Genomic DNA, 26,634 nt, shown 5'->3' on the forward strand with positions numbered 1-26,634 from the left:
AAATGCAAATGACGTGTGTGTGTGTGTGTGTACTTGGGTCAGGTTCAGGCCCGTGTTTGGTAGGGCTTTCAAGGGTGAAAAATAGCTCTGAGCTAATTTGTCTACTGAAGGACCACTCTTTTTTTTTTGGTTTTTTTCGAGACAGGGTTTCTCTGTGGCTTTGGAGGCTGTCCTGGAACTCACTTTGTAGACCAGGCTGGCTTCGAACTCACAGAGATCCGCCTGCCTCTGCCTCCCAAGTGCTGGGATTAAAGGTGTGCGCCACCAACGCCCGGCCTGAAGGACCACTCTTGTATAATTACATGAAATTAAAATTCCTTGTTAAATGATCTCCGTGGGGGAAAGAGAACCCTGACAAAGCGAAATCTAATATATTAGAAGATATTAACGCCTGCTTCGTGGAGATATCTTCAAATCATTGTGCGTTTTGTGGAAAATCTTTTTCTGTGAGCGCGTGTTCATTGATTCAAAACACACATCAAGAGTAGGTTGGTTTCTTCATTTTCCTTTCCGATTGGCTGGAGAGCATCTTATGATGATTGGCTAAAGTATCTGCCAGTCGTCCTTCCGGATCTTCGATAGGAAGAATTGGAAGAAGGGAAGCAGCCTGAACTCTGCTTTTTTATTGACTCCTGTAGCAACACCGCTTAGTGCGTAGCAATCCTGACTTATGATTGGCTTATCTACCCGCCAGTCAAACCGCCGTAAACCAGTGCTCTCTGTATCCTTTGCCTTCCTTGCCTGATAGGCTGTGTTGTGCAGGTTCCGCGATCTCTGATTGGTCTGACGCTCTACAGAGCCCGGTCTGCCCGCTCTCTGTTGCCGTGGTTGCAGGCCCCGCCCACCCGCCCGCTCTCTCGCTCGCTCGCTCGCTGACAGCGAGGCTCCTCCGGGAGGGAAACGGGTCCGTTGGTCGGTCCGGAACGAGGCTGGCGCTGCCAGGCCCACGCCTAGCCGTTGCCATGGCAGCCACCGGCGGGGTCGCGGATGACGAGTCCCGATCGGGCCGCTCGAGCTCCGACGGCGAGTGCGCGGTGGCGCCGGAGCCGCTGGCGGAAGCCGGAGGCCTGTTCTCCTTCGCGGACCTAGGCGCTGCGCTGGGCGGCGGCGCAGGCCTCCCGGGCCGGGCAGCCGGCAGGGCCCAGTCCCCGCTGCGCTACCTGCAGGTCCTGTGGCAGCAGGACGCCGAGCCCCGCGATGAACTGCGCTGCAAGATCCCCGCCGGGCGGCTGAGGCGCGCCGCTAGGCCCCACCGCCGGCTCGGGCCCACGGGCAAGGAGGTGCACGGTGAGCTCAACCAGGGATCCTGGGGTCGCTTGGGAGCGATCGCCGTGGTTAAAGCTTGTTGGGGACCGTGACTTCGGCCACTTGGACGTCACTGAATAAAAACTCTCCACTCTCGAGAGCGGTTGTTAGTAGACGACAATGTGGGACAATGGGGAATATTTACGTTGTTAGAGAAGGGAGCCTCCCCCAGAGCCTGTGGCCAAGCTGTACCAACTTGTGTGAAGAATGCACAGATCTGAACCAGACTGCCCCACACTTGGCCCTTACGCAACCTACAGACGCGTGTGGCCTCGGTTTTCTGTTTGTAGAATGGGTACACCACCAGCTTTCCTCGGGTGTTAAGAGTTCGGTAAGGTTCTGATCTTTGTGATGGACCAAACACTTGTTTGATAAACAACCTTTTACAGTCATTCCAAGAGATACATTGTGACCCATAAGAAGGGACTTGTACAGAGGTTACTGTAAACAAGTAAAACCGCCAGAGCCGTTTCGATAAAACCGAGAGAGACAGACAGAGAGAGAGAGAGTTGTGAGAGTATGCCTGTAATCCTGAGCAGGCAGAGGCAAGAAGATCTCTGTGAGTTCAAGGCTGGTCTAAGTATCAAGTTCTGGGGTCACAATGTGGGAATCTTGGTGATTACACGCAGGAGGTCAGGTTTTGTAGCAAGCATCTTTTCACACTGAGTCAGTTATTACCATTTGGACATTCTGATTTCAAGTCACACAGGAAAAGGCTATGTTGGTATTCCAACCCAGATCAGCCAGACTGCCCTGGTATGTCTGTTGTATTGTTTGCTACAGTTTATGGGTGAAAAGGGAAATGAGGTACAGAAGGATTAATATTGGAAAGTTTTAAGGTCTCTTTTCAGACTAGGACCATTTGACCTGGTGTCTTAATGTTATAAAGATCAAAAGAGGGCCAGGCAATGGTGTCCCATGCCTTTAATCCCAGCACTCAGGAGGCAGAGGCAGGCAGATCTCTGTGAGTTCGAGGCCAGCCTGGTCTACAGACTGAGTTCTAGGACAGCCAGGGCTACACAGAGAAACCCTGTCTCGAAAAAGATTAAAAGAGAATTTCAAAGTGCTGTATAAACAAAAAAGTGGCATATGGATGTATGCAATTGTTACATCTAGTTTGCAATTTTTTGGTCGTTGTCTTGACAACAAAGGTATTGCTTTCTGTTAGTTCTAAAGTAGAAGTAGCATCAGTGAGAAGAGGGAAGTTTCTACTTAGGAATTACTGAGTTTGCTAAGTCATTTAGGAATGACCTGCTTTGAAGCAGGATAATAAAACAGTGAATGCAATTAGCTCACAAAGGACTAAACCTGCTCAGTCTTTCTCTTTTAAAGATTATCTCAATTTTCTTTGTAACAACTTAAGAGTTTACAGAACAACTCAGCCTTGTTTTACGATGATGGGCTGGGGCCCAGCACAAGTAACTGGCTTGTTCAAGGTCGCCAGCTACCACAAGTGGCAGAAATTAGATCTGGCTCCAGAAGTCAGTTTGCTACAGAAATCGGTCTCTCCTCCAACTGTGGCCCAGTGCCAGTGTCTCCTTGTTCCCAGACTAGTGCTAGAAAGTCCCGACACCTTTGCCTCTCTGTGCTGCTGTGACTGAAGGGTGGACTGTCAGGGAGCACTAGGAAGCCATGTGCCTTCTGGTTTTGTTACGACTTTTTTAACTGTCACTTTTCTCTTTATAGCTCTGAAGAGGCTGAGGGATTCTGCCAATGCCAATGATGTAGAAACAGGTGAGTGTGCACAGTGGGTCTACGGGCTGATGGGAGGAAAAGGCCGAGTGCTCCACACCAGGGCAGTGTCGCAGCCGAGTGCTCCCCTCATTCCGTCAGAGCATGCTAACTGTGTTTACTCCTGACCCTGAAATCACCGTGCAAAACAGAAGGAAGGTGTAGGCTCCCTCAGTGTGCTCCTCCGTCACCAGAGTCTCCAGTGTCACAGTGCTCATCACCCTGTGTGTTTCCTGATGCTAAGGCCATGCCTGGTGGGTTGTTGTTGTTGTTTTCTACACAGGGTTTCTCTGTGGCTTTGGAGGGTGTCCTGGATCTAGCTCTTGTAGACCAGGCTGGTCTTGAACTCACAGAGATCTGCCTGCTTCTGCCTCCCAAGTGCTGGGATTACAGGCGTGTGGCACCGCCGCTCGGCTCCTGGTTGTTTTTAATCCCTGGGATTTAGCAATGTGCTCAGCAAAAAGCAAATGCCAACTTTGGAACTTTTGGCTCCTAGGAGTGAATACTACCAGGTGATCATCTGGTACCCCTGGCTGTCCGGTAACTGGTTCTCTGACCTGTCATTGACAGGACATCTGGCAAGCATGGGTGGGGTTCCCTACAGGACACTTCTGTAGGCTTTCTGTTGCTGCTTCTGAGCATTCCCCAGCTGAGGTAGAGCATTGGAGCTACAAGGACAGCTTGTAGGACAAATACCACCACCTCTACCACCAGTTACTTATTTAACCCGATAATAATACTTCCCATGTATCGGGGAAATGGTGTATCGGGGAAATGTCTGCTGTATGGTCAGACTTTTGTCACAGTGACAGAGAAGCACCTAAGGAAGGAGATTACTTTTGGCTCATGATCTCATTTAGTGCATTCACATCTCAGTGTGGTGGGGTATGCCCTTCATCTCCGCCCTCAGGAGGCAGAGGTAGTTGGATGACAAATTAAGGTCTGTCTGGACTACCATAGCAAGTTCTAAAACAGCCTGGAGTACAAAAGGAGATAAAAATAATAGGTTTGGTCTGGGGAATGGCTCCGTGGGTAAGAGCACTTGCTGTAAAGGCAAGAGGACCTGAGTTCAAATCCCCAGGGCCTGTGTAAAAAATGTCAGGCATGAGGGAGAAATGGCTCAGTGGTTAATGGCACTGACTGTTCTTCCAGAGGACGGGGTTCAATTCCCAGCACCCACATGGCACCTCACAACTGTCTCTAACTCCAAGATCTGACAGCCTCACACAAACAGACATACACACATGCAGGCAAAACACCAATGCACATAAAATACAAATTATTAAAAAACTTTTTAAGTGTTGCTTAAAAAAAAAAGTCATGTATGGCTCCATGTGCCTGTAACCCCAGTATTAGGGGGTTGGAGACAGGTGGATCCTAGGAGTTTGGTGGCCAGTCATCCAAACTGAAGCGGGAAGCTGTAGGTTCAGTGAGAGACTGAAAAATACAGTGGAGAGTGACAGAAGATGCCTGATGCCTTTCTCTGGTCTCTGTATGCACACCTAGGTGCATACACTTGTATACACTGTGGACATATACATACACAACACAAAAAAAGATGACTAAATGAAAGGAAAACCAAACAAGTTTCCATTGCCCATTGCTGAAGGGTGTGGCAGGAGAGAGGTCAGTGTCACTGACAGGAAGCAGAAAGAGCACGCGTGAGCTCTCCGGCTCCCTCCTTTCCCTTTCCTGTCCTTCTGGGCCCACGAGCTACGGGATGGTGCTGGCCACACTCAGGTTAGGGATTCCCTCCTCGAATCTTTTCTGAGTGTCCTCATAGGCTCACAGTGACTTACTGATCAAGTTAGGACTCACCATCGGAGCTGCCTCAACAAATGGCCCAGACACTGCTTAACAACACAAGTAGCATGGACAGTTTACATTCATCCCGGTTCCCTGGCCAGGCTGCATCTCCAGGTGTCTGCCAGGCTGCGGCTTTTTGCAGGGTCATGGAAAGAATCTGTTTCTCTGTTTTGCATCCTCTAAGTTGCAGAGTTTCTCGGTGCTAGGCCTCTTTCTCATCTACAAAGCCTGCAACAGTGGACTGAGTCCTCATCTTGCCATCTCAGTTTTTGAAGTAGGAAAAGGTCCCCTAGTTTGAAGGATTCATGTGGTTCCACTGGGCCTGGATAATCCAGCATTGTCTCCATATCTTAAGAGCCTTGGGCAGAGCTACAAAAGTTGCTTTTGCCTTGAAGGCATCATATCCACAAAATTGGAGGGCCATTATTCTGCCTACCTCCAGGATATAGCACTCTGCCTGGGTGGTGGGTTGCCGTGGCAACAGGTAAGAAGTGATGAAGTGCCTTGGTCACAGGTACCCCTTACAGCAGGCATGAGGTAGGGACAGTTACCCAGGGACCTGCTTCCAGATGGTTCCCTTGCCTTTGGCACAGCAATAGAAAGTTTTACAATGAAAGATAATAGACTATTTTTTAACATCTGTTGTTTGGGGAGCATGTGTGTCCTTGTAGATGTCAGAGAACAACTTATGGGTACTAGTACCTTCCTTCAACAATGTGGGTTTCAGCGATTGAACTCAGGTCATCAATGTTAGCGCTTTTACCACTGAGATTTCCTGCCCACTCAGGCACTTTTTTGTTTGTTTGAAAGATTTGTTTATTATGTATACAGTGTTCTTTTTTTAATGGTTTATTTATTTTTACTTTATTGGTATTTTGCCTACATATATATCTGTGCAAGGGTGTTAGATCCCCTGTAGGTGGGCTTACAGACAGTTGTGAGCTGCCATGTGGTTGCTGGGAATTGAACTCAGGTCCTCTGGAAGAACAGCCAGTGCTCTTAACCACTTTAGCCCAGATACAGTGTTCTGTCTGCAGGCCAGAAGAGGGCACCAGATCTCATTACAGATGGTTGTGAGCCACCATGTGGTTGCTGGGAATCGAACTCAGGACCTCTGGAAGAGCAGGCAGTGCTCTTAACTGCTGAGCCATCTCTCCAGCCCACTCACACACTTTTTTAAAAATGCTAGGGAGGCAAAGGCAGGTAGATCTCTGTGAGTTCAAGGCCAACCTGGTCTACAGAGCAAGTTCCAGGACAGGCTTCAAAGCAATACTGAGAAACCCTGTCTCGAACCCCCCCCCCAAAAAAAAGCTCTGGTGTGTGTCAAGAGAACAGGGTTAGGGCTATTGTCTTTCAGTTTGGCCTTGAACCTGTGATTCTCCTGTCTCTCTCTAGAGTGCTATGGTTACAGGTATGTGACACAATCCCCTGTCAGCCATTCAATAACAGTAACTGAGCCAGCACTTACAGGGCACTATGTCTCATGCCCAAGCTATAAATCCATAATATAGCTGAGGAGGAAGTCTATACATTGTCACCAGTTCAAAACTCAAATGCAGCTGAGGAGGAAGTCTATACATTGTCACCAGTTCAAAACTCAAATGCAGCTGAGGAGGAAGTCTATACATTGTCACCAGTTCAAAACTCAAATGCAGCTGAGGAGGAAGTCTATACATTGTCACCAGAATGCAGCTGAGGAGGAAGTCTATACATTGTCACCAGTTCAAAACTCAAATGCAGCTGAGGAGGAAGTCTATACATTGTCACCAGTTCAAAACTCAAATGCAGCTGAGGAGGAAGTCTATACATTGTCACCAGAATGCAGCTGAGGAGGAAGTCTATACATTGTCACCAGTTCAAAACTCAAATGCAGCTGAGGAGGAAGTCTATACATTGTCACCAGTTCAAAACTCAAATGCAGCTGAGGAGGAAGTCTATACATTGTCACCAGTTCAAAACTCAAATGCAGCCGGGTGGTGGTGGTGGGACACGCCTCTAATCCCAACACTCTGGGGGCAGAGGCAGAAGGATCTTGATGAGTTTGAGGCCAGCCTGGTCTACAGAGTGAGTTACAGGACAGCCAGGGCTACAGCAGTGGTGTGCTGAGCTGGAGCAGAAAGGCCAGGTTTGCAGCCCGCTCGCCTCTCGTCACCTGGGTCACTGTGACCTCTGAACCTTACATCTCACTGGGTCAAAGTGCCCTGCTTTGTGAAGTGGATGTGACACCTTGCATGACTATTGTCAGGCTGATGCTGGCCAGAATTCCCAGGGCACTGTACAGTGAGCACTGTTCTAGAATGGACAGTCTTCTGCTGCTAAAGAACAGGAAATGGAAGAAGTGTGGGGAGGAGAGGCTGACTCAGCTGGGGAGATCTGCATGGACAGGAAGCAGTTTGGACTTTGGCTGCAAGGACTACTCAGGGAAAGAGACTAAAACGTCACTGACTCTAAAATGACTGGCAGCAATTTTCCCCACTTGTGCTGGACATGGTCATTAGTGTGTAATGTCTCCCCATTTCAGGGCCCCTGCACTGCCAGAGAAGGAATAGCACATCCATTATCCATATCACAGTGGCTCTGCAGATGTCAGCACACAGATGATGCTCATTTTCTGGTGACTGCTTTGCAAGTCCAGGCTTCCATGCCTGTTCCCATCCAGTTTCTGCCACCTCCACACGCTGATGGCTGTGCACTCCTTTCTTGCTTAGCTTAGCCTGGGATTTTGTGTGTCCCTGAGGCTTGTGCTCTGTCCCCTTCAAAGTGCTACCCCTTGACCACCAAGTACCAGCCAATAGCTTGGGCAGCTGTGTCCAGCTGGAATGGATGTGTATCCAAGCAGAGACAAAGGAGTGGGCCCACGGCCTATGCCAGAATTACTGTGACTCTGCAGTTGCTACCATGAAGATAAAGAGCCTCTTCCGATGTTCCGTCCAATCCCTAGACACATAGGCTAAACACAGACTCCATGGACATTAAGATAACAGAATTCCCCTTGGGCCAATAGTCCTTGCGGGGCTAGCGTCTAGGAGGGACCAACTTTCCTGTGAATTGTGAGTGGCTCACCTAGAGGGGCCCTTGAGCATCACTGTCCATCCCTAGGGACTGCAGCATCGCTAACACTTCTCACCCTTCTCCTCCCCCATCTTGGTGGTCAGTGCAGCAGCTGCTGGAAGATGGCACGGATCCCTGTGCAGCTGATGACAAAGGCCGCACAGCCCTCCATTTTGCCTCCTGTAATGGCAATGACCAGATTGGTGAGTTCTGGGGAAGCAAGAGGAACTGGTCAAGGCCAGTGACACCTTCTAAATGGAATGGGGGAAGAATTGCTGTGTCAGCATGCCTCAGGGGGCCAGGGGGTGGGACAGGAAGACTTGTGACAGGAGCCCTCAAGTACTAGGGTTACAGATATGTGCTGTTATGCCCAGCTGGTTTGGTCCTGGGAATCAAATTCAGGGGCTTCACTGGTTTTAGGAAGTGCTCCACCACTAAGCTATACCTCCAGTCCTGTTCGTACTTCTTACTCAGTCCTGTTCGTATTTTTTACTTTGAGACAGGGTCCTAGTAAGTTGTTCAGGCTGGCCTTGAGCTCATGCTACAAACCAGGCAGGCCTTGAACTTGAGACCCTCTAGCCTCAGACTCCTGGATAGCTAGTCACAGACCTGAGCCACAAGGCCCAGCTACAGTATTCTGGTCACTCCTTTCCTTTGGTTAGTGGGTTTTTTCTGTGTGTGACTCTTTACGAAATCTTCACCTTCCCCACAAAGATAGTCTCCTGTTCACATTTCGTCTATGACCAATCTCTCTGGAATTTAGCTTTTGTTCTTCTGTAAGAGTCAGCCTGGCCCTCCAACTCAATGTCCTTAACCTAAGTGATCCGAGCTGGGTGATTGGCAAGTCCTGGCAAGATGAGGTGGCGCAGGACTGCAGAGGGGAGACTGTTCTTGGAGCACAGCGTCGTCCATGGCCTGGCTCTCAGTGCAGCGTGCTGCTGTACGGGGAATAGGAAATATCTTCAGGAGCCTCTCCGGTACTTTCATATAGGACCAAGAGGCCAAGAGACATTTCTAGAGTCCTTGGGGTCCTACACATAAACCCTGTAAGTCACATAAGTGATTGAGTGCGTGCAACAACACAGGAACCATGTCTGGGTTCTGACTTCACTCCAAGAAAGCCTCTACTGGCTTCAGGGTGAGGTTTAGTTGGTGCAAACCTCTAACAGTATATCTTGGGTTTTTCTGTCTTCAGTGCAGCTTCTCCTGGACCACGGGGCTGACCCCAACCAACAGGATGGTCTAGGCAATACACCATTGCACCTGGGTAAGTTCTCAAAAGCCACCACAAGGTAGACATCTAAGATATAAAGGCTGGGGTTCTGCAGGCTCCCAGAAGTGTCTCCTAGCACCCTGGCAGGGCCTGAACCACAAGTGTGCATTCCCAGTCTGTGTCCCCAGACCACAGACCATTCATTCATAGTGGGTTGTGCACTTGGCAGAGCTGTTTGTGTGCCTTAGACTGGTTGTAACCACCTCTGCTAGGAAGCCTTGCTTTGGACTCCAGGCCTCAGTCTCCCCAACTATACAGGGAAATACTGGACTTGATCTGAGTGCTGCCCAACAGGGCACATTCCCTTGGTGACACTGTCTCAGGAGGTAACGTGCACAAGACCACTCAGAAGCATAGCTTCTTTTTCCTGCTCTCCAAAGCCATGGTTCTTTTTTCTTTTTCTTTTTCTTTTTTTTTCTTTTTGGTTTTTTGAGACAGGGTTTCTCTGTATTGTTTTGGAGGTTGTCCTGGAACTCACTCTGTAGACCAGGTTAACCTCGAACTCACAGAGATCCGCCTGCCTCTGCCTCCCGAGTGCTGGGATTAAAGACGTGCGCCACCAACACCCGGCTTTTCTTTGTTTTTAGAGACAAGGTGTCTCTGTGTAGCCCTATCCTGGAACTCACTCCTTAGACCAGGCTGGCCTCAAACTCACAGGGATCCTCCTGCCTCTTCCTCCCAAGTGCTGGGATTAAAGGCGTGTGCCACCACCACCCGGCCACAATCATGAGTCTTAAGTCTGTCTTCTTTCACAGCGGCCTGCACCAACCATGTGCCTGTCATCACCACACTGCTCCGAGGAGGTATGTGTCCCCTTCCCCTTCCTGCCCGTCTCTCATTCTCATCCCCAGCTTGCTCCCTTCTGCCTCCTCCCACAGGGGCCCGTGTGGATGCCCTGGACAGAGCTGGCCGAACACCCCTACACCTGGCCAAGTCGAAGCTGAACATCCTACAGGAGGGCCACTCCCAGTGCCTGGAGGCTGTCCGGCTGGAGGTGAAGCAGGTGAGCGATTCCTCCCTGGCTGGGTATCACACTTGGCAGATTGCCTGCCTCTGGCTTAGGGCTTCTGACCCCCAACGTCCCTGCCCCATTATGCTATTGGTTTCAAGTTGGGCCTGTGCCTGCCTTCCAGCCAGCAGCTCGGCTCTCCTTCTCCTTCCAGATCATCCACATGTTACGGGAGTACCTGGAACGCCTTGGGCGGCATGAACAGCGGGAACGGCTGGATGACCTCTGTACCCGCCTCCAGATGACAAGTACCAAAGAGCAGGTGAGCTACAGCCACAGGACCTGGAGTGTTGCCACCACCATGGCCCTCACAGCTTCTGTCCACTTCCTTGAAGTTGTGCTGGCTAGTGTGTGCTCATGTCCCTGTTCCAGGGGGGTGGGTAGTCAGTCCTAGACTACCCAGTGCCCAGGATGAGCTCATGGTCAGAGAGAAGGGTTGGTGACACCTAGGCCTTCACTGGGTAAGGTCTCCTCTAAGCCCAGCACAAAAGTCTTCAACCCCCATCCTAGTCATTGAGACACTCTCCAAGAGGAGGAAGCACTTGTATGCCATGAAGAGGGACAATGCCTGTGGCCTGTGGCGATGTCCCTTGGATCAGCTGGGTTTCTCCCTGCAGGTGGATGAGGTGACGGACCTTTTGGCCAGCTTTACCTCCCTCAGTCTGCAGATGCAGAGCATGGAGCAGAGGTAGCAAGGAAGCGTCTTCCTGGCTTTGTCACCACCCTCCTGCCCTCCGCTCTGCTACAGGGAAAGCCCAGGGGGCTCTGGAGTTCCACCTTGCCCTCGCCCTTAGAAGCTGAGGGCGGAGCTGCTCCCAGACAGTCTGCATCATCTCTATGGGCCAGGGCCACAGCCCCAGCTCCTGGTGCACAATGCCAGCCTCTGTAGCCGCATTCCAGGCCCACACGCGCTGCCCTAGCAGACGCCACTCCTCCTGCGGCCTCCCTGTCCTCAGCAAGCCCCAGAGCCCCATTTCTTCCCAGCCATGGACTTGTTACCGTCATCTGGCTTTGGGTAGGTACTCTGAGGCCACCCTGCTGCTGTGGATCTCTAAGCTGGCCCCGCCCCTCACACCAGCACTTAAGTTTAGCCCTGCACCTGACTTTCAAGGGCACACTGCACTGCCTGGGTGTCTCTGAACAGAAGAGGGACATTGCCGATGCTTAGGCCTTCATAAGGTTAGGAAGGACCCTGTTTAGCCCAAGGAAAGATCTCTACCTCCTTCCCTCCAGCCACTGAAACACTACGGATGGGGATCTGTTTTACAGCCAAGTTGTCAGAGGTAGATAGCGGTTCGTTTGCCCAGGTCCTCATCCCAGGAACCTCTAGGCCCTAGTTGGTGTGACAAGAGTCTGAACAGATATATAACCAGAGGTCTTTAGAGGAGAGAGGATCCTGGACCGTCTAGGTAGGTGGGGTATCACCCCAGAGAGCCCTGTGGGGGGAGGCAGGAGATGGCTGCTGCCATGTGGATGTGAGAAGGAAGGAGCCAGGAGCTGTCAAGGACAGCAAATGGACTGCCCTCTGAGCCTGCAGCGGGGGCTGGCTCTGCCCTCTGAGCCTGCAGCGGGGGCTGCCTCTGCTGGCAACTGGACTTCAGCTCAGCGGGATGCATTTCAGTTTCTAGCTTCCAGAATGATGAGAGTAAATCTGCTGTTTAAGCTGGTTTTTTAGTGGTGGCTTCTTGTAGTGACAACAGAAACTCAGGGACTCCGACTCATTGCTGAAAAGTGCCTGACCCTATCGTGAAGATGGTTCTGGGGTGTGGGGTACTCCTCACAGAGGAGGCTGCCTCTGCTGACAGGGTTTTGGCCGTGGCTTCTCAGCTCAGTCCACATCTGGCCTGGTGTTGCCGTTTCTCTCTCACAAGCTAAAAGCCCTGGGTAGTGGCAGAGGAGAGCCCACCTTCAGATCCCAGCCTGGTACTGAATGGAACTCGGCCACTCCCCAGACCCTGGAGGAAGAATTGGATAGTATTTTACCCCCCCCCCATGGCAGGGTTGGGGGGCAAAGTGCTTCAGCAGCCCCAAGACTGGGAGGAGCAGCTGCTGTCCCTGCTGAGTGACGAGAGGAACAAGGGGCTGTGTGTGTGGGATAGACTTTCTTCTCTCCTGGGTGACCAACTCTCCAGATGATCTTCACTTCCTGCGGCCCAAGGGTGCACTTGATCTTGCTGTCTTCTTGAGGCTTCACTGGGCCTGGGGTCATTACCTGGGGAGGCTGGAGACCAAGACAGAAGAGGCAAGTGGGAAGGGACGGCCCCTCTCAGGCTTGCATCCTTGGGCCTCCTCACCCTGACCACCTGGAAAGAGAAAGGCATGCCAGGGAAGGAACATGAACCTCAGGAGTAAGGTTTGTGTGGAGTGCACACTAGCATTCTGAAGAAAAATCTACATTAGGGGCTGGAGAAATGACTCAGTGGTTAAGATCACTGACTGCTCTTCCAGAGGACCTAGGTTCAATTTCCAGAACCCACACAGCAACTAACAATTATATGTAACACCAAGATCTGACATCCTCATACAGACATATGTGCAGGCAAAACACCAATGCACATTAAGAATAAATACATTGCCGGGCGTTGGTGGTGCACACCTTTAATCCCAGCACTAGGGAGGCAGAGACAGGCAGATCTCTGTGAGTTCAAGGCCAGCCTGGTCTACAGAGCGAGTTCCAGGACAGCCTCCAAAATGATACAGAGAAACCCTGTCTCGAAAAACCAAAAAAAAAAAAAAAAAACATTAAGCAAAATTGGGACTCGAGCTTTGGCTCCCTGGAAGCAGAAGCACAAAGAGCTGCCAGGATCTTCTGGGGCTGCCTGGGCATGTCAAGGACACTGTGCCCCAGGCTGCTGATTTGAATTTGAAGAGTGGGGTGTGCTGAGATGACCCAGAATTTCTAAGACAGTAAGACACAAGGACTAATTGATTCCTGAAGCCTGGGCCTCCAGGAACAAGGAAGGCATCCTCCGCCCGTTACTTCAGGCCAGGCCCCAAGAGCACCGTTGTCCCTAGCACAGTGCCTGTTACTAACTCCCTCTGTGGTCATGCAGACAGCAAAGGGAGGGCCTGGTTCAGGAAGGTGGCTTTTAGGTTAATCAAACCCTGGCCAGGCAGCCAGGCAATCTGCCTTGTCCCATTTCCCGCCAGAATATTTCCTGGATCAGTCTGAAGAGCCAGCCAGAGAGTTGACCCAGACACTGGAGTGAGTCAGGAAATACACAAGTGGGCCCTGGGCAATGGACTGGGCAGCAACAGGAAAGAACTCAGCTGAATCAGTCCTCCGGGGTTGGCTCTCCTGGAGCTGACTTCCTGGAAGCCACTGACTGGGAGAGGGGGCAGTGGGCATTGGGGGGGGGGGCTCTTGGTTTCACCTGGTCCTGACTGCTTCCTTCCTAATTTGAACAATCCTTAAACTGAGCACTTACTCATACATTCCAGGTGGACCTGCTCTTGCTTCAGCCCACAACTGACCAAACAGGTTTGCCAGAGACCCCCACCGTGCCGCCCCCAGGCAGCCAGGTCTGCCTCAAACGCATGCAGTTTCTACCGTGCCTCACAATCCATTTCCTCACACAAGGTGTGGCTCTGTGTCAGCAGGTGTGTCTATGATAGTGTGACCGTGTGTGTGTGTGTGTGTGTGTGTGTGTGTGTGTGTGACTGTGTGTGTGTGTGACTGTGTGTGTGTGTGTGTGTGTGTGTTCATTCCCCTATTCTGCTGTGGAGAACTGGGGTGTGGACAGAAGGTAGCTTGCTTGGAATCAGATGTGTCAGACTCTAGTATTCTCCCCTGGCTTCCAAAAGCCCAGAAGCAGAAGATCTGACTCCTTCCTTACCAAGCTCACCGTAGATAAGACATACCTCATACTAAGACAAGGTCAAGGTGATGGGGCTGGTCAGGAGCCTAGATAGTCCTGATGATCTGTGGGGAGGGGACCCCAAAGGGTGATAGATTGCCTAAGGGGGAAAGTGGATTTGGCTAGGGAAGGCCCCTAGGAGGAGCTTCTGAACAAGACCATAATGCCTTGGAGGGAGGCCAGCTGAAACCAGTTCTACCCAGAGGCCTCTCGCTGTGAAGTAGAGCAGCTGGGATTCAAACTGTACATTCTGAAGCGCACCCACTTGCCCTGAGCTACACCGCTGCTCTGGGTTGTCCCAGCAGCTGAGGCCAGTGCCTGCTCCAGCTCCATGCTACCAGAACCACAGATGTGGAGGGGGCCCCAGTGCACCCACAGGTAGCCCATCCACCCTGTCCTAGAACCATCCTTTCAATTGCAGCCTCACCCCTGCATAAGCCACTTAGCCTGTTGCCAAGCAGATGTCTCCATGATCAGTCTGAGCCTCTTAACCAGCTCTCAGCCTGTCCTGCTGGCCTCACATCATCCTGCAGCCAGCAATTCGCAAATGAGCCCAGCTTCAGGAAGCGATGTTCATTAACAGGAAAGCTGGGTGGTTAATTGGTGTTTATTTCCCCTGGTCCACACCTCGAAGTTGATAGATGATGCTGTCCCTGCCAGCCCAAGGCGGGAGGAGGGGCTGGTGAGTAGGGCTGTGCCAGAGCTCTCAGCCCGGGTCAGGCAGCCCTGTCACGGGAACGGCACAGGGCTGGGCACAGGGAGGCCACCTTCTTTGCGCGTTCTGGTTCACCCCACTCCCAATCAGCTCCATCTTGCCACTTCTATGACTACGTGAAGCCAGATCAGACAAACCTGAGCTCTGTGGTCTAGGGCAAGTTACCCAACCTTTCTGGTCTTCATCTTCCAACTCAAGCAGGTGAGACATAAGTTCCAGAGCCGAGCGCAAGAACTAAATACAACATGGCAGGTGTAGCACGCCACTTCCCCGCGGACCCCACAGCCCACCCCACCCAGATACCTCAGTCTAATGTGTCTCAACCAAGCTCGTCACTTTCCCCAGAAAGTCCTCTTAATTGTCCCCACTGATACCCCAGGGCTCAAGCTAGAAGCTCGTGTGTCATCTGAGGTACCTTTTTCTTCCTCAACTGTCATCAGTCTTGACAGTTATATTTCCCACGTGATTGACTGCTTGAGTCCCCACTGTCTTTGTCCTGAATGTCTTCAGCTCTGGATTTTCAGCAGCCTGAGCTGTGTCCCTGCCCCTGTTCTTTCATCATACAAATGCCAACGATGGCAGCAACAGGAAGTTCCTAAAACCTCATCAAATCACTCTGGTTTCAGAACCACAGCAATGGCTCCTCCTTGCCCTCAGGAGGTATCCCATGTTCAGATGACACCCAGAGCCTTCTTCACAATGCCCCCACCACCTTTGCCTCCCTTCCCCAGGGGACCCTGTGCCACCACAGGCCCCTGCATCAGTAACCCCTGCAAATGGTCTTTCAGGGCTCCTTTGAGCTGCAGTGAATACACGTTTAACAGCTGTCCTTGGGCACAGTTTCTCCAGGAAGTCTCGGAGTCCACACTGATGGGACCTCCCCTGGGCTCCACAGTCCCAGCTGTCTCCCCTGCTGCGCCCGGCAGGTGCTCAAGTGTGGTTACACACTACTCCTCATGAGTTCTGCGGCACGGTGGTATATGCCTCTCATCCCAGCACTCAGGAGACCATGTCTCAGAAAAAGAAAGAAAAAAGACTTCACCAACCAGAAGTCAAGGGCTGCAGAGTCTAACCCTGCTCCAGCTGGAAAGGCCTTCCTACTGAGGCCACCCCAGCCTTGGCCTCAGTGTTGCTGGGGCCTCAAGTCAGACAACCTCTCCTGGCCTCAGCACCCTGGTTTCACTCAGCCTCTGCTCCAGACCCCACTGCCTGCCTTGGGCTCCACAGGACACACGGTTCTCTCCTTACCAAATCATTGCCACCACCTGCTCTTCTGTGTACCTCATTAGTCCCCGAAACAAACCCCGAGTCCTGGAAGCCAAGCCTACACCTAGCAGCAGGCTTTCAATCTTCCTGTCATGTCTGCAAAACCCATTTTCCAGCTCTGGCCCAGGACTTGAAGGCTCTCCTTCCCAGCCTGTGCTTATGACCCTGGGACTTTCTGAGCAGTGCCTCAGAGGGAGCCCCATTTCTCCACCTCTTCACTCCTGGAAATCAGGGTTTGCCGGACCTGCTCTGCCTGAAAGATGGATTTCCTACTGTCCCCACTGAGCTCACCTACCCTTCCCACTCGAGCTGTGTAAGCTTGCTTCTGGCTCCTCATCCCTTCCCTTCTTGTGGTTTGCCTTCCTCCAGAAACACACACACACACACACACATACACACACAAAGACTTACACATACACACCACACACACAGTAACACATACAGACACACCACACACACACTCCTTCACATGTCACCTCAGGAACCAGGCACAGTGATGCATGCCTGTAGTCCTAGTACTCAGGAGGCTGAGGCCGGAGGATTGCTGTGACTTTGGACCTAGCCTGGGCTATATAATAAGAACACCAGGTCAGCCAGGCTGCACAGAAGGGCCAGTAGATATTTCAGGTTTGCAGGCCTGAGGACCTGAATTTGATCTCCAGGTACCATGTAAAAAGCCACAGCTGAATACAGAGAAACCCTGTCTCGAAAAACAAACAAAAAAGCCACAGCTGGTCCTCAAATACCTTGAATCCCAGCATTCTGGAGATAGAGGCAGGCCAGATCTCTGTGAATTCCAGGCTGGTCAGGCCTACATAGTGAGACCCTACCTCAGCAAAACAAGACAAAAGCTGTGACTATAATCCTAGAGCTGAGAACGCCGGGACAGGAGGATCCCAGGGGTTTTCTGGGGAGTTTCAGATTCAGTGAGAGAAAATAAGATAGAGATCAATCAGGAGGATACCCAATTTGGACCTCTGGCTTACACACCATGCATATACAAATGGACGTGTACAAACACACTCATAGGCATTCTCTCTGGAATTCCTGTTTGCATTGTCCAGGGAGGCAGGAACTTTCCTGTCTGGGCCATTTCAGGTCAGTGTGTTCTTCTGTTAGGGCCTTTTCTCTTTCTGGCAGTACTGGGAATTGAACTCAGGGCGTCATGCATACTAAGCAAGTACTCTACCACTGAGATATAGCCCTAGCTCTCTCTACTTCTTGAGATGGGTCTCACTAAGTTGCCAAGGCTGGCCTCGAACTCACTGTGTAGCCTAGGCAGGCACTGAACTTGTGATCCTTCTACTTCAAATTCCCCAGAAAAGAGCCACTGGCCTGTCCCACTAGACTCTGCTGGGCTGGCCCTTCATGTCACTGTGCTGTCCCATCTTCCGCCCCCCCCCCCGTTTTTACTTAGATCTCTAGCCAGGCTCCCAGCAGACAGGGCCAAGATAAACTCAGGCCACCTTTGGTTTCTCTTAAAGTCAGGCTTGGGGCAGATGCTTGTGGTAAAGAAGAGGACAGGCAGGGCCCAGCCTTTTCTTCCCTGGTACCTTGTCCTCACATACAAGTATCTACCCACTGCCTGCCTTCACTTCCTGGGCTTCCCTTAGCCCATAGATCCTGGGTGGTTGCACTGAGCCAGAGTCCTGCTTCAAAAGCACAGGTCTCAGCAAGCCAGCTAGGGGTCCGGCTGTCCAGTGGTCCTCCACCTGTTGAGCAGAGTCAGGCCACTGTGACAGGGCCCAGAGACCATTAACTTCTCAGGTTCACAAAGGTTCCAGTTGGGTCGCCTGCCTGGAACTACAGAGGACTACTGGCTGGCTAGACTCACTTCCTTTCAGCCAGCCGAGAGGTTTTGTCCTCACTCCTACTTGGCAGATGTGCGCTGACCCTGACAGCTCTCAGTGGCCTTTCTGTGTTTACTCAAAGATGCTGGGTTGCCCTGAAAATGTCCTCTGGGTCTAGTGTGGGTCCCAGACCAACTTTAGTGTGATATCAAATTACTTATTGAAATATGACTTGTCAATTACACCCACTTTATCTGTACACTTCAATGGCGTCGGCATGTCCAGTGGTTGCACAGTATCATGATCTACTTGTCCTTTACTTTTGCCTTTTGAGGCAGGATCTTTCCGTGTAGCCCAGGCTAGCCTGGTACTTGCTAGGTAGACCAAGCCGGTCTCAAACTCACAGAGATCTGCTTACGTCTATCTCCTGAGTGATGGAATCAAGATTGCGCACCAAACATCCCACTTAGTTTTGCTTTAACAAGTTATGCATCTGTATGAGTGTATGTAGGGAGAGTGTGTTCATGTTCAAACATGCCACCACACACATGTGGAGGTCAGGACAGCTTGTAGGAGCGGATTCTCTTTCCACAGTGTGGGTCTGGGGAATCAAACTCAGGTTGTCATGCTTGACAGCAGGCTCCTTATCTGATGTGTCATCTTTTCTGACCACGCCCTCCCGCCTTTTTGTTTGTTTGTTTGTTTTTTTAGATGGGGTCTCATGCTGGCTTTGAACTTGCTACATATGCAAGGAGGATTTTTTTTTTTTGAGAGAGGTTGTTACTACACCCTAGTTGGCCTGTAACTCACTGTATACTCCAAGTCAGCCTGAAAACCACACGCAGGAGCATGTCTCCCTTTGCTAGGATTAAAGGCATGCTCCACGACATCTGGCCCACTCATCAGGAACTTCCGATTCTCCTGCATCCATTTCCCAAGTGTTGAGATTACAGTCACATGTAGGCCACCACCTTTTGGGAATTGAACTCAAAGCTTGATTTAACCCAGAGCATTCTGTACACTGGGCAAGCACCAGCTGAGCTATGGACGGCCCTGGTGATCTAGTTTAGACCCTTTTCATCCACCTAAGGAGAAACTCAGCACCTATTAGCATCCTTATCCCCATCTCCCCACCACTCCCAGACCTAAGCAAACAGCAAATAGGTTTTGTCTTTATAAATCTGCTGATTATACAACACATGTCTCAGTGCCTATTTCCAAGGCCTGTTTTATGTGGCTTTCATTGCTATTTACATATGGAATGCTGCACCACTGTGTGGGCTCCATATTCCATTCAGGGGCTCATATTTGGGGTGCTCCCATGTTTACTTAAATGCTACTACTATCTGCTACTCATTTATGTTTGACCCGGCACGCTGTCTGCCTCCCTGCGTCCCCGGTGTGGGAGGCCTGACTGGGTCCTGGAAGCAGCCACTGGCCTGGCTGATCTCAGCCTCCTGCTGTTCCGACTTCTGCGTCAGCAGCAGGTGGCAGGCTGTACCAACCAAACAGCTGCCTCCTGACAGGGAGAGCCCTTCCCAGGGTGCTCCAAGCAGAAGATGGGAGGGTGTTAGGGCCCGAAGCTAATCAGCATTATTGACATGTGGAAAGGGAGGGCACAGGCAGGCAGCTTGGGACCCAGCAAGACTGATTTATTGGTTAATTAGTCCTTCCTCAGCTGTGTGTGGGGATGGGGAGGGGGCAGGGGGACCAAAGCCCTTAGGAGGCCAGCTGGGGCCCAGGCGAGATTCGTTCTCTCTCTCTCTCTCTCTCTCTCTCTCTCTCTCTCTCTCTCTCTCTCTCTCTCTCTCTCTCTCTCTCTCTCTCTCTCTCTCTCTCTCTCTCTCTCTCGTTGTTGTTGTTTTTTTGAGACCAGACTAGCCTTGAACTCACAGAGATCCGCCTGCCTCTGCCTCCTGAGGGCTGGGATTAAAGGTGTGCGCCACCACCACCTGGCATCATTGTCTCTTTTGAGCCAGGAACACCAGAGCTCAGGGAGTAATGCAAGGTGTGTGGGCTAGGGAACTGACCCTAAGAATGCATGAGTTCAGGAAGCCCCCTGTAGCCAAGCAGAATTCTGAAGGAAGGTGCCTGGGAGTCCTGAAGCTTCTGGAACATCGTGGAGCAGAAGAGCTGCAAGGCAGAAACAAAGCAAGAGCACACAGCTCTTGGGAATACAGCTCAGGGGTAGAGCACTTGCCTACCATTCACAAATTCTTCAGAAACAAGCACACAAAAGATAAAAAATCAACCAATGACAACCGTAAGGAAGAAAGGGCATTGAGCAAAAACCGTTAGACAGCTGTGGATGTGGATCTAGCCTCTACCAAACACTCTCTGACCCTTGGTTTCTGCGTCTGTAAAGTGAGGTTAATTATACCTACCCTGCCTTACAAAGCTGTCTGTATGGTTAAATATAGCATTCTGTAAGGTACATAATAAGAGTTATGGGAATACTTGGTACCCCCTCCTTGAACAAGTCAGGAGTTTGGGGTGCCCACCATCCCAGCCCTTGGGTCGTAGAAGCGGAAGATAAAAGAGTTCAAGGTCATCCTTGGCTGCAGTAGGCAGCTCCAGGTCAGCCTAGACTACATGAATCTGACTCAACTTGTGTCTGTCTCTCTCAACCACAGAACAGAACAAAGCAAAACAAAACTTAGGTCAGGGCTTGGGAGCAAAAAGGGCCATTTAGAGGTAGTAGAAGAAAACGGTCTGGGAGGTGAAGGAACTGTTCTGCCAGACTGGGTTTGGATAGGGGCTGAGGCTGCCTGCTTTGGGACACTGTGTCTGGTCGGGTGGACCAGCTTTAACCACCGCGTCCCTTGCACTGGAGCTGCAACGCTGCCTCTGTTCTGCGGTGGAGTCTGGTCAGGCTGTCACCCTCTAGCGCTCTTCGGTGGCGCTGTATCACTCAGGGAGAAGAGGACAGACTGACAGGCGGCAGAATCCAAGCGGGCAGGGTTTATTGCGGTCTGCGGGCGGACAGGGCTAGTCCAGTCTCTCCACCATGCAGGGCATCCCCTCTGGGTTCCATACTCCAACCGCGAGGCCTGGCGTCTCTGGGGCAACCTGCGGGCCCCGAAGACGCTGGCCGGACACGACGGAGGGCGCGGTGGGCGCGGTGGTGGCGGTGGCGACGGCGGCCGCAGGGCCACAGGCGGCGGAAGCGCGCGCGGAAGTGGCGCGAGGCGAGCGAGTAGACGAGCGGGTTGAGGCAGGAGTTGGCATAGGCGAGGCAGTGCGAAGCCAGGCGGCAGGCGTAGGTGGCCGGGCTGAAGGCGAAGCTGCCGTACCAGAAGCAGAGGATGAGCGCGTGGTGCGGGCCCCAGCACAGCGCGTAGAGCGCGGCCACAGCCAGCATGGCTCGCCCCGCGCGGCCCGTCGCCCGTCTGCGCGCCTCTGCCGCCGCCGCGCCCGCGGGACCCACGGCGGCCCACAGGAAGCGCAGCGTGCGCCCGTAGGCCAGGCTCACCACGGCCACCGGCAGCAGGTAGCCCGCGGCGAAGGTGGCCACGTCGAGTGCGCGCCGCCGCGCGTCCTCCCAGGCGGGCACGCAGAGCTCGAGTGCGCCGTAGCGCACCGTGCCGTAGTAGCTGAGGTAGGGCGCCGAAAAGAGCGCGGCCAGCAGCCACACCAGCCCCACGGCGGCGCGCGCGTTGCGGGGTGTGCGCAGGGCCCGAGAGCGCAGCGGGTGGCGCACTGCCAGGTACCTGCGGGGAGGGTCAGAGGGCACGGGGTCAGGGGGCCGGGCCTCTTGCGCGCGGTCGTCCCGCACCTGCCTTAATTTCCCCATCCCACCCCCACCCCCCTTGCCTGCCGTCTAGCCACAGAAGCAGATGTAAGGGCTATGTGAGCCAGATGTGGGGACTTAACTTCTGAAGAATGCATTGAGAGTTTCTTTCCCTTCCTTCCTTCCTTCCTTCCTTCCTTCCTTCCTTCCTTCCTTCCTTCCTTCCTTCCTTCCTTCCTTCCTTCCTTCCTTCCTCCCTCTCTCCCTCCCTCCCTCTCTCCCTTCTCCCCTTTCCTCCCCCCCCCACCGCACAGAGTTTCTCTGTGTAGCCCTGGCTGCCCTGGAACTCCCTGTGTAGATCAGGCTGGCCTCGAACTCACAGAGATCCTCCTACCTCTGCCTCCAGAGTGTTGGGACTAAAGGTGTTCGTTAGCATCCCTGGTCCTGGAGTTTCCTTTGTTCCTGCGTATTTTACCCTTATGCCAGGCCTGTGCTGACACTTGGGACACAGAAATGTCCTCTGAAAGTTCACAGCGGAGGCGGAAAAGGCAGGTACCACTGAGGCGTCCCTTCATGCCCAGCCAACCTCTAGTCCCCAGTCTCTCCTCCACTAGCCGTAAGAATCTGCCCAGGTCCCTCTCCTGGCTGCCCTAGGTATGGCTCACCTGTCCACTGAGACGGCGGCCAGCGTGAAGCTGCTGGCGTACATGGTGAGGTAGATGAGCAGGTGCACCGTCTTGCACACAAAAGCCCCGAAGAGCCAGGCGTCCAGGGTGTAGATGGCGGCCTGGAAGGGCACACAGCACAGGAGGAAGCAGAGGTCGGCCACCGCCAGGTTGAGGATGAAGAGGTCGGTGGTGCTGCCCGGCTCCTGCCAGGCACCGGGGCCAGGCTGCAGCAGCACAGCCAACACCAGCCCGTTGCCCACCATGCCCAACAGGAAGATGAGGGCAAAGACCACAGGCACTGCCACAGCCCCTACGCTCCCCGGGCTGTCCAGCGAAATGTTCTGGATGTCCGTCATCCTCCTATCAGATGGGGAAGAGAAAAATGGATCCTCAGACAGGAGGCCAGGCACTTGACCCAGGGGCCTCGTTCCTCCCCCCTGGATCTGACCAAGTATCCTGGGCTAACTCATGACAAATGGAAGAGGGTAGAGCCAAGCTAAAGCTCACAGTGTGAGCAAGAACCTGTCACAGTCACATCGGGGTGTGTGTGTGTGTGTGTGTGTGTGTGTGTGTACGAGCGCGCGTGCATGCATGCTCGAACGTGAGCGCTACTGCTTGGTTTCCTAGGGAACACCTCTGTAACCTGGAGCCTGGAAGGCCGCTTGGGTCACTCTGGACTTAGACACAGGCAGAAGATGTGAAGGTGTTAGAGCTGGGGGAGGGACAGTGCAGACACTGGCTGTTCTCACCCAGGCCTGAAGTTCATGAGAGACCCTTGTAACCAGGGACATTTTGTGGCCGATGGCCGCGCTGGTGACACCCCCGAGTCACTGGAGAGTCCATCCTCGTGAAAGCACTGCAGCAGCAAAGCTAGGAAGGCTTCGCACACAGGGAAACTGAGTCCTAGATGTGGCGTGAGTGGGGCTGCTGTGACCCTGGCCCCTGCGCTGGAGCGCTCGCCTGAAAGACTGGCAGAGCTGCCCCTGACAACTCCCCTGTGCCCCACTGCACGTGACCATGAGCACGCTGCCCGATTTCACCCTGCCCCGTCCCTCGGCTCACAACCTGTGGATTGCCTGGTGCTCCAGGCCCACTGCAGCGGAGCGGTGGGACGAATTAGGAGCAAGAGGGTCAAGAGGAAGGGAGGAGAAGGGTAGTATCTGCCCCTGCATAGCACCCAGCATGCAGCAGGCCCCCAAGCCCACGACGGGCAACACCCACCTCAGCCCTAGGCACTGGGCCCCTGCATGCTTCCTGATAAATGGCGAGGCCAGAGCTTCCCGGCTCAGCGGCTGCCCTTGGTGCCTCCCTGCAGGTACGACTCTGCCTCCTATTTCTCTGCCTTGTCTTCAAGGCCCCCACTCTCCCCTCATCTGCCCACCGCTGTCTGCTGAGTTGGATGTGGGCACTTGCTGTCGCTGCTCCGGAGTGGACTGCCCAATCTCCTCCGCAGATTCTGATTTCCCCGGGGTGGCATGCTCCCCTGCCAGGCTCTTGTCTGTCCGGCTCTTCTCAGCCTGTCTGCGTGGTTGCTACCTCACTCTCTCTTTCACCGGCAGTAACCCATTGATCTCGGTGAGATTGGCTTTGTGGTTAACCCCTCCATGCCCAGGGCTCAGCGTGCTCCTGGCCCCTCCCACCTCCTGTGGCCCTGCCTGTGACTCCTCCCCCTATTGCCTAGCTTCCCTGGCTCCAGGTAGAACTCCGACCTAAGCTTAGGAAGGATTTCTAGTTTAAATGGACTTTCCAAAGCTGGGAAAGCAGAACCAAAGTGTCTTTGCTGTGGATTTCAGGTAGGAACCCCAGAGACCCATTTCCTTCCCTTAGTTGATTTCAGGAGCTTCATCCACTGTAAACGAAGTCTTGGTTTAGCCTGAAAGCCATGAGGAAGTTAGAGAAGGTAGAACAGGACCCGTGCCTTCATTTTGTAAGGACTTTGATATGGCTGAGGTTAAAAGTACAGAGATGTCTGCTCTTGGTCTTTTGAGAATGCCTTGCCCTGGCAGGGACCAGAGGTTAGGCGATGGTGAGCCCTTGGAGGAGTGTTCTGTGACCAAATGCTTCCAGGAGGAGAGCAGCTGCCACTTGGACAAGTGTATCAAGGGCTGAAGACAGTCTGCTGTGAGTCAGAAAGGAAGAGTTCTAGACCGTGAACGTGGAGGGGACATCAGAGAAGTGTGTGTGTGTGTGTGTGTGTGTGTGTGTGTGTGTGTGTGTGTGTGTGTGTGTGATGGAGCCAGACTGGAAGAACTGGGAAACACTCTTGGAGACCAGTTCCTGTGGGAGGGGCCTCTATACTGCCACCAACTGCATGTGCAGAGACTCACTGAGCTCAAGCCATTAGGAACCCAACGTGGACGCCACAAGCATAGTTGTGGACCCATTGGAACTGAGGATCTGAAAAGCAGGGTCTTGGGAACTCTTGACAGGGCACTTGTGGGACTCTACAAGTGTGGGGACAGTGCTGTGGGGACAGTGCTGTGGGGGGTGACAGTGCTGTGGGGGGTGACAATGCAGCACAAGTATGCGCCCACGCACCCATACCCGCGTCCCTGGAAGCCCCTCACTGGCCTGGCCTGCAGACCTTCTCCTTCCCTGCTGGGGTTGGGCAAAGCAGCAGGGTTCCGCTGATGCAGGGGAGGGGGGGGGAGGGAGGTCCCTGAGAGCCTGGCTGTGGAGCAGGGGAGACAGACCACCATGCTGGAGCCCCAGGGTGTCCCTACCACCACCTCCTCCCTTGCTTTGCTCCTGCCAGCCTCTGTCTTGAGCCCCATGCCAGATGCAGAGGACAAGGACAGTGTGGCCTGGAAATGAGCCCTGGAGTCCTGGACTCAAGATGAGGACTTATGGCTGACCTGCGGCTGGTTCTTCCAATGCCTCACTTACAGCTTGCCACAGGGGTCCAAAGACTGGCAGTATGTGCCCACTCTGGAACATGGGCACCCTGGGAGGCTGCTGTGTGTGTACTGGGTACTGGATGGCGGAGCAGCGGCAAGGGGACTGAGCCAAACCTGGATCAGGGCAGCAGGCTCCCTGAGCCCCGTGCTGACTGATAGCCTGGAGTGGCCCAGGAGGTGGGTGCAGCTGCTACAGGAACCACCTCTTGGGAAATGATGCCTGGGCACTGCAGGGGGTGGTGCTGCTGGCTGGTGATCACGCTTCCTGCAGCTTCACTTGGGTGTGGGCGGACCTGGGCCTGGTGTTCTGGCCCGCCTGGGTACGCCGCACACACTACCTTATGGCTGCTCTTGGCTCCCAGGCCGGCCCTACAGCTGGCACAGAGCACACGCATCACACTGCTGGCCTAGCGCTACAGGCTGAATCTCCGGCTGGTGCTGCATCATCAACAGTGGTATACCTGGCATTGGCATCAGGTGCTCTGGCTGCTGGTGGCAGTCTGCAGGTAGCCCTGCCCTTGGGGTCACCACAGCTGCCTCCTGCCAGGCTGCAACACTCGCAGCACTACTGGGTTGCAAACAAGGGTTCCCCATTTTAAGAATCTGCAGGATTAGGTTGGAGCTCACTCTGATGGACCATGGCTCCCAACACGCCCTGGTACCCAGACAGGTGGACTGGAAGTATGAGGCCTTGTGAAAAGGCAAGGCCTTTTGTCCTCAGTTCTACTTCAAGCAAACTGAAGAGTTTCCAGAGGCCACACCACCACACTGAGCCCGCAGCTGAGAGCAGAGAGCTCCATCTCCTCCCACAGAGCCCACGGCAAAACCAGGTCAGCAATGTGGGAAGGAGGCGGACACCTACGGTAACAATGGAGCAGGTGGTAGTTAGTGGGGAAGACAAAGGACAGGGCCTTGGCAGCAGCACAGCAGCCCTTCTGGCCTTGCCTGAAGGCTGTGGAACAGCCTGGTCCAAGGCCTCCAGCTCAAGAAGGCAGGGCAGGCAGTGGATGGAGTCTGAGTTCGCTGCGCCCTCTGGAGGCTGACCATCAGACTGTAGGCTTTGGAACCAGACACAGAAGGTGTGGTTGCCAATGGGGAACAGCTGCCTCTAAAATGGGGGAAACTGGGACCTGCACAGGGGCCTAAAGCCATGGAATTAGGGACAAAGAACTCTAGAAAACAGCATTAGATGTCCTTCAGCGGCGACCTGCTTTCTTTTCTCTGGGGCCTGAATCCTCTGCCCTCTCCCAAACACAGGTCCCTTCCTATTTGGCATTTGTTTTGTTCCGTGGATGGGCACAGGAGACGAGTCACCGAGGTTAGACCGAGACAGGGTCCACAGGGCTGGTTGTCAGCGGCCCTCCACAGCGGCACAGAACCTGGCTGTACCAAATGATACCTCCCAGACGCAGGATTCCGATTCAGTTTAGAAGTCACCTCCTGTGGCAGACTGCCCCCAGAGACCCGGTTCCTGCCAGATTCATTAGTCAGCCACAGGACTGGGCCTACTCAGAAAGAATAAAGCAGACCAAGGTG

At 53.2% G+C, this 26,634-nt stretch overlaps 2 protein-coding genes across 2 annotated transcripts; one reads left to right on the forward strand and one right to left on the reverse strand.

Annotated features, from left to right (window-relative positions):
- Positions 1–852: 852 nt before the first annotated feature.
- Ankrd54 (ankyrin repeat domain 54) lies at positions 853–11,842 on the forward strand. Its single transcript, XM_005066974.4, has 8 exons — positions 853–1,287; positions 2,992–3,039; positions 7,998–8,096; positions 9,089–9,160; positions 9,922–9,969; positions 10,045–10,169; positions 10,330–10,437; positions 10,793–11,842. Exons 1-8 carry the CDS (start codon positions 963–965, stop codon positions 10,865–10,867), a joined length of 900 nt encoding a protein of 299 aa, XP_005067031.1. The 5' UTR covers positions 853–962; the 3' UTR covers positions 10,868–11,842.
- Positions 11,843–20,749: 8,907 nt separating this feature from the next.
- On the reverse strand, positions 20,750–24,915 carry Galr3 (galanin receptor 3). The gene is made up of 2 exons (XM_005066972.4): positions 22,199–24,915; positions 20,750–21,513 (listed from the first exon to the last, which is right to left on the reverse strand). The coding sequence occupies exons 1-2, from the start codon at positions 22,555–22,557 to the stop codon at positions 20,766–20,768; spliced, it is 1,107 nt and encodes a 368-aa protein (XP_005067029.1). The 5' UTR covers positions 22,558–24,915; the 3' UTR covers positions 20,750–20,765.
- Between the last annotated feature and the right edge of the window lie 1,719 nt (positions 24,916–26,634).

This window comes from Mesocricetus auratus, unplaced genomic scaffold (assembly GCF_017639785.1).
Source record: "Mesocricetus auratus isolate SY011 unplaced genomic scaffold, BCM_Maur_2.0 Super-Scaffold_100010, whole genome shotgun sequence".
In the NCBI taxonomy this organism is placed as follows: Eukaryota; Metazoa; Chordata; class Mammalia; order Rodentia; family Cricetidae; genus Mesocricetus; species Mesocricetus auratus.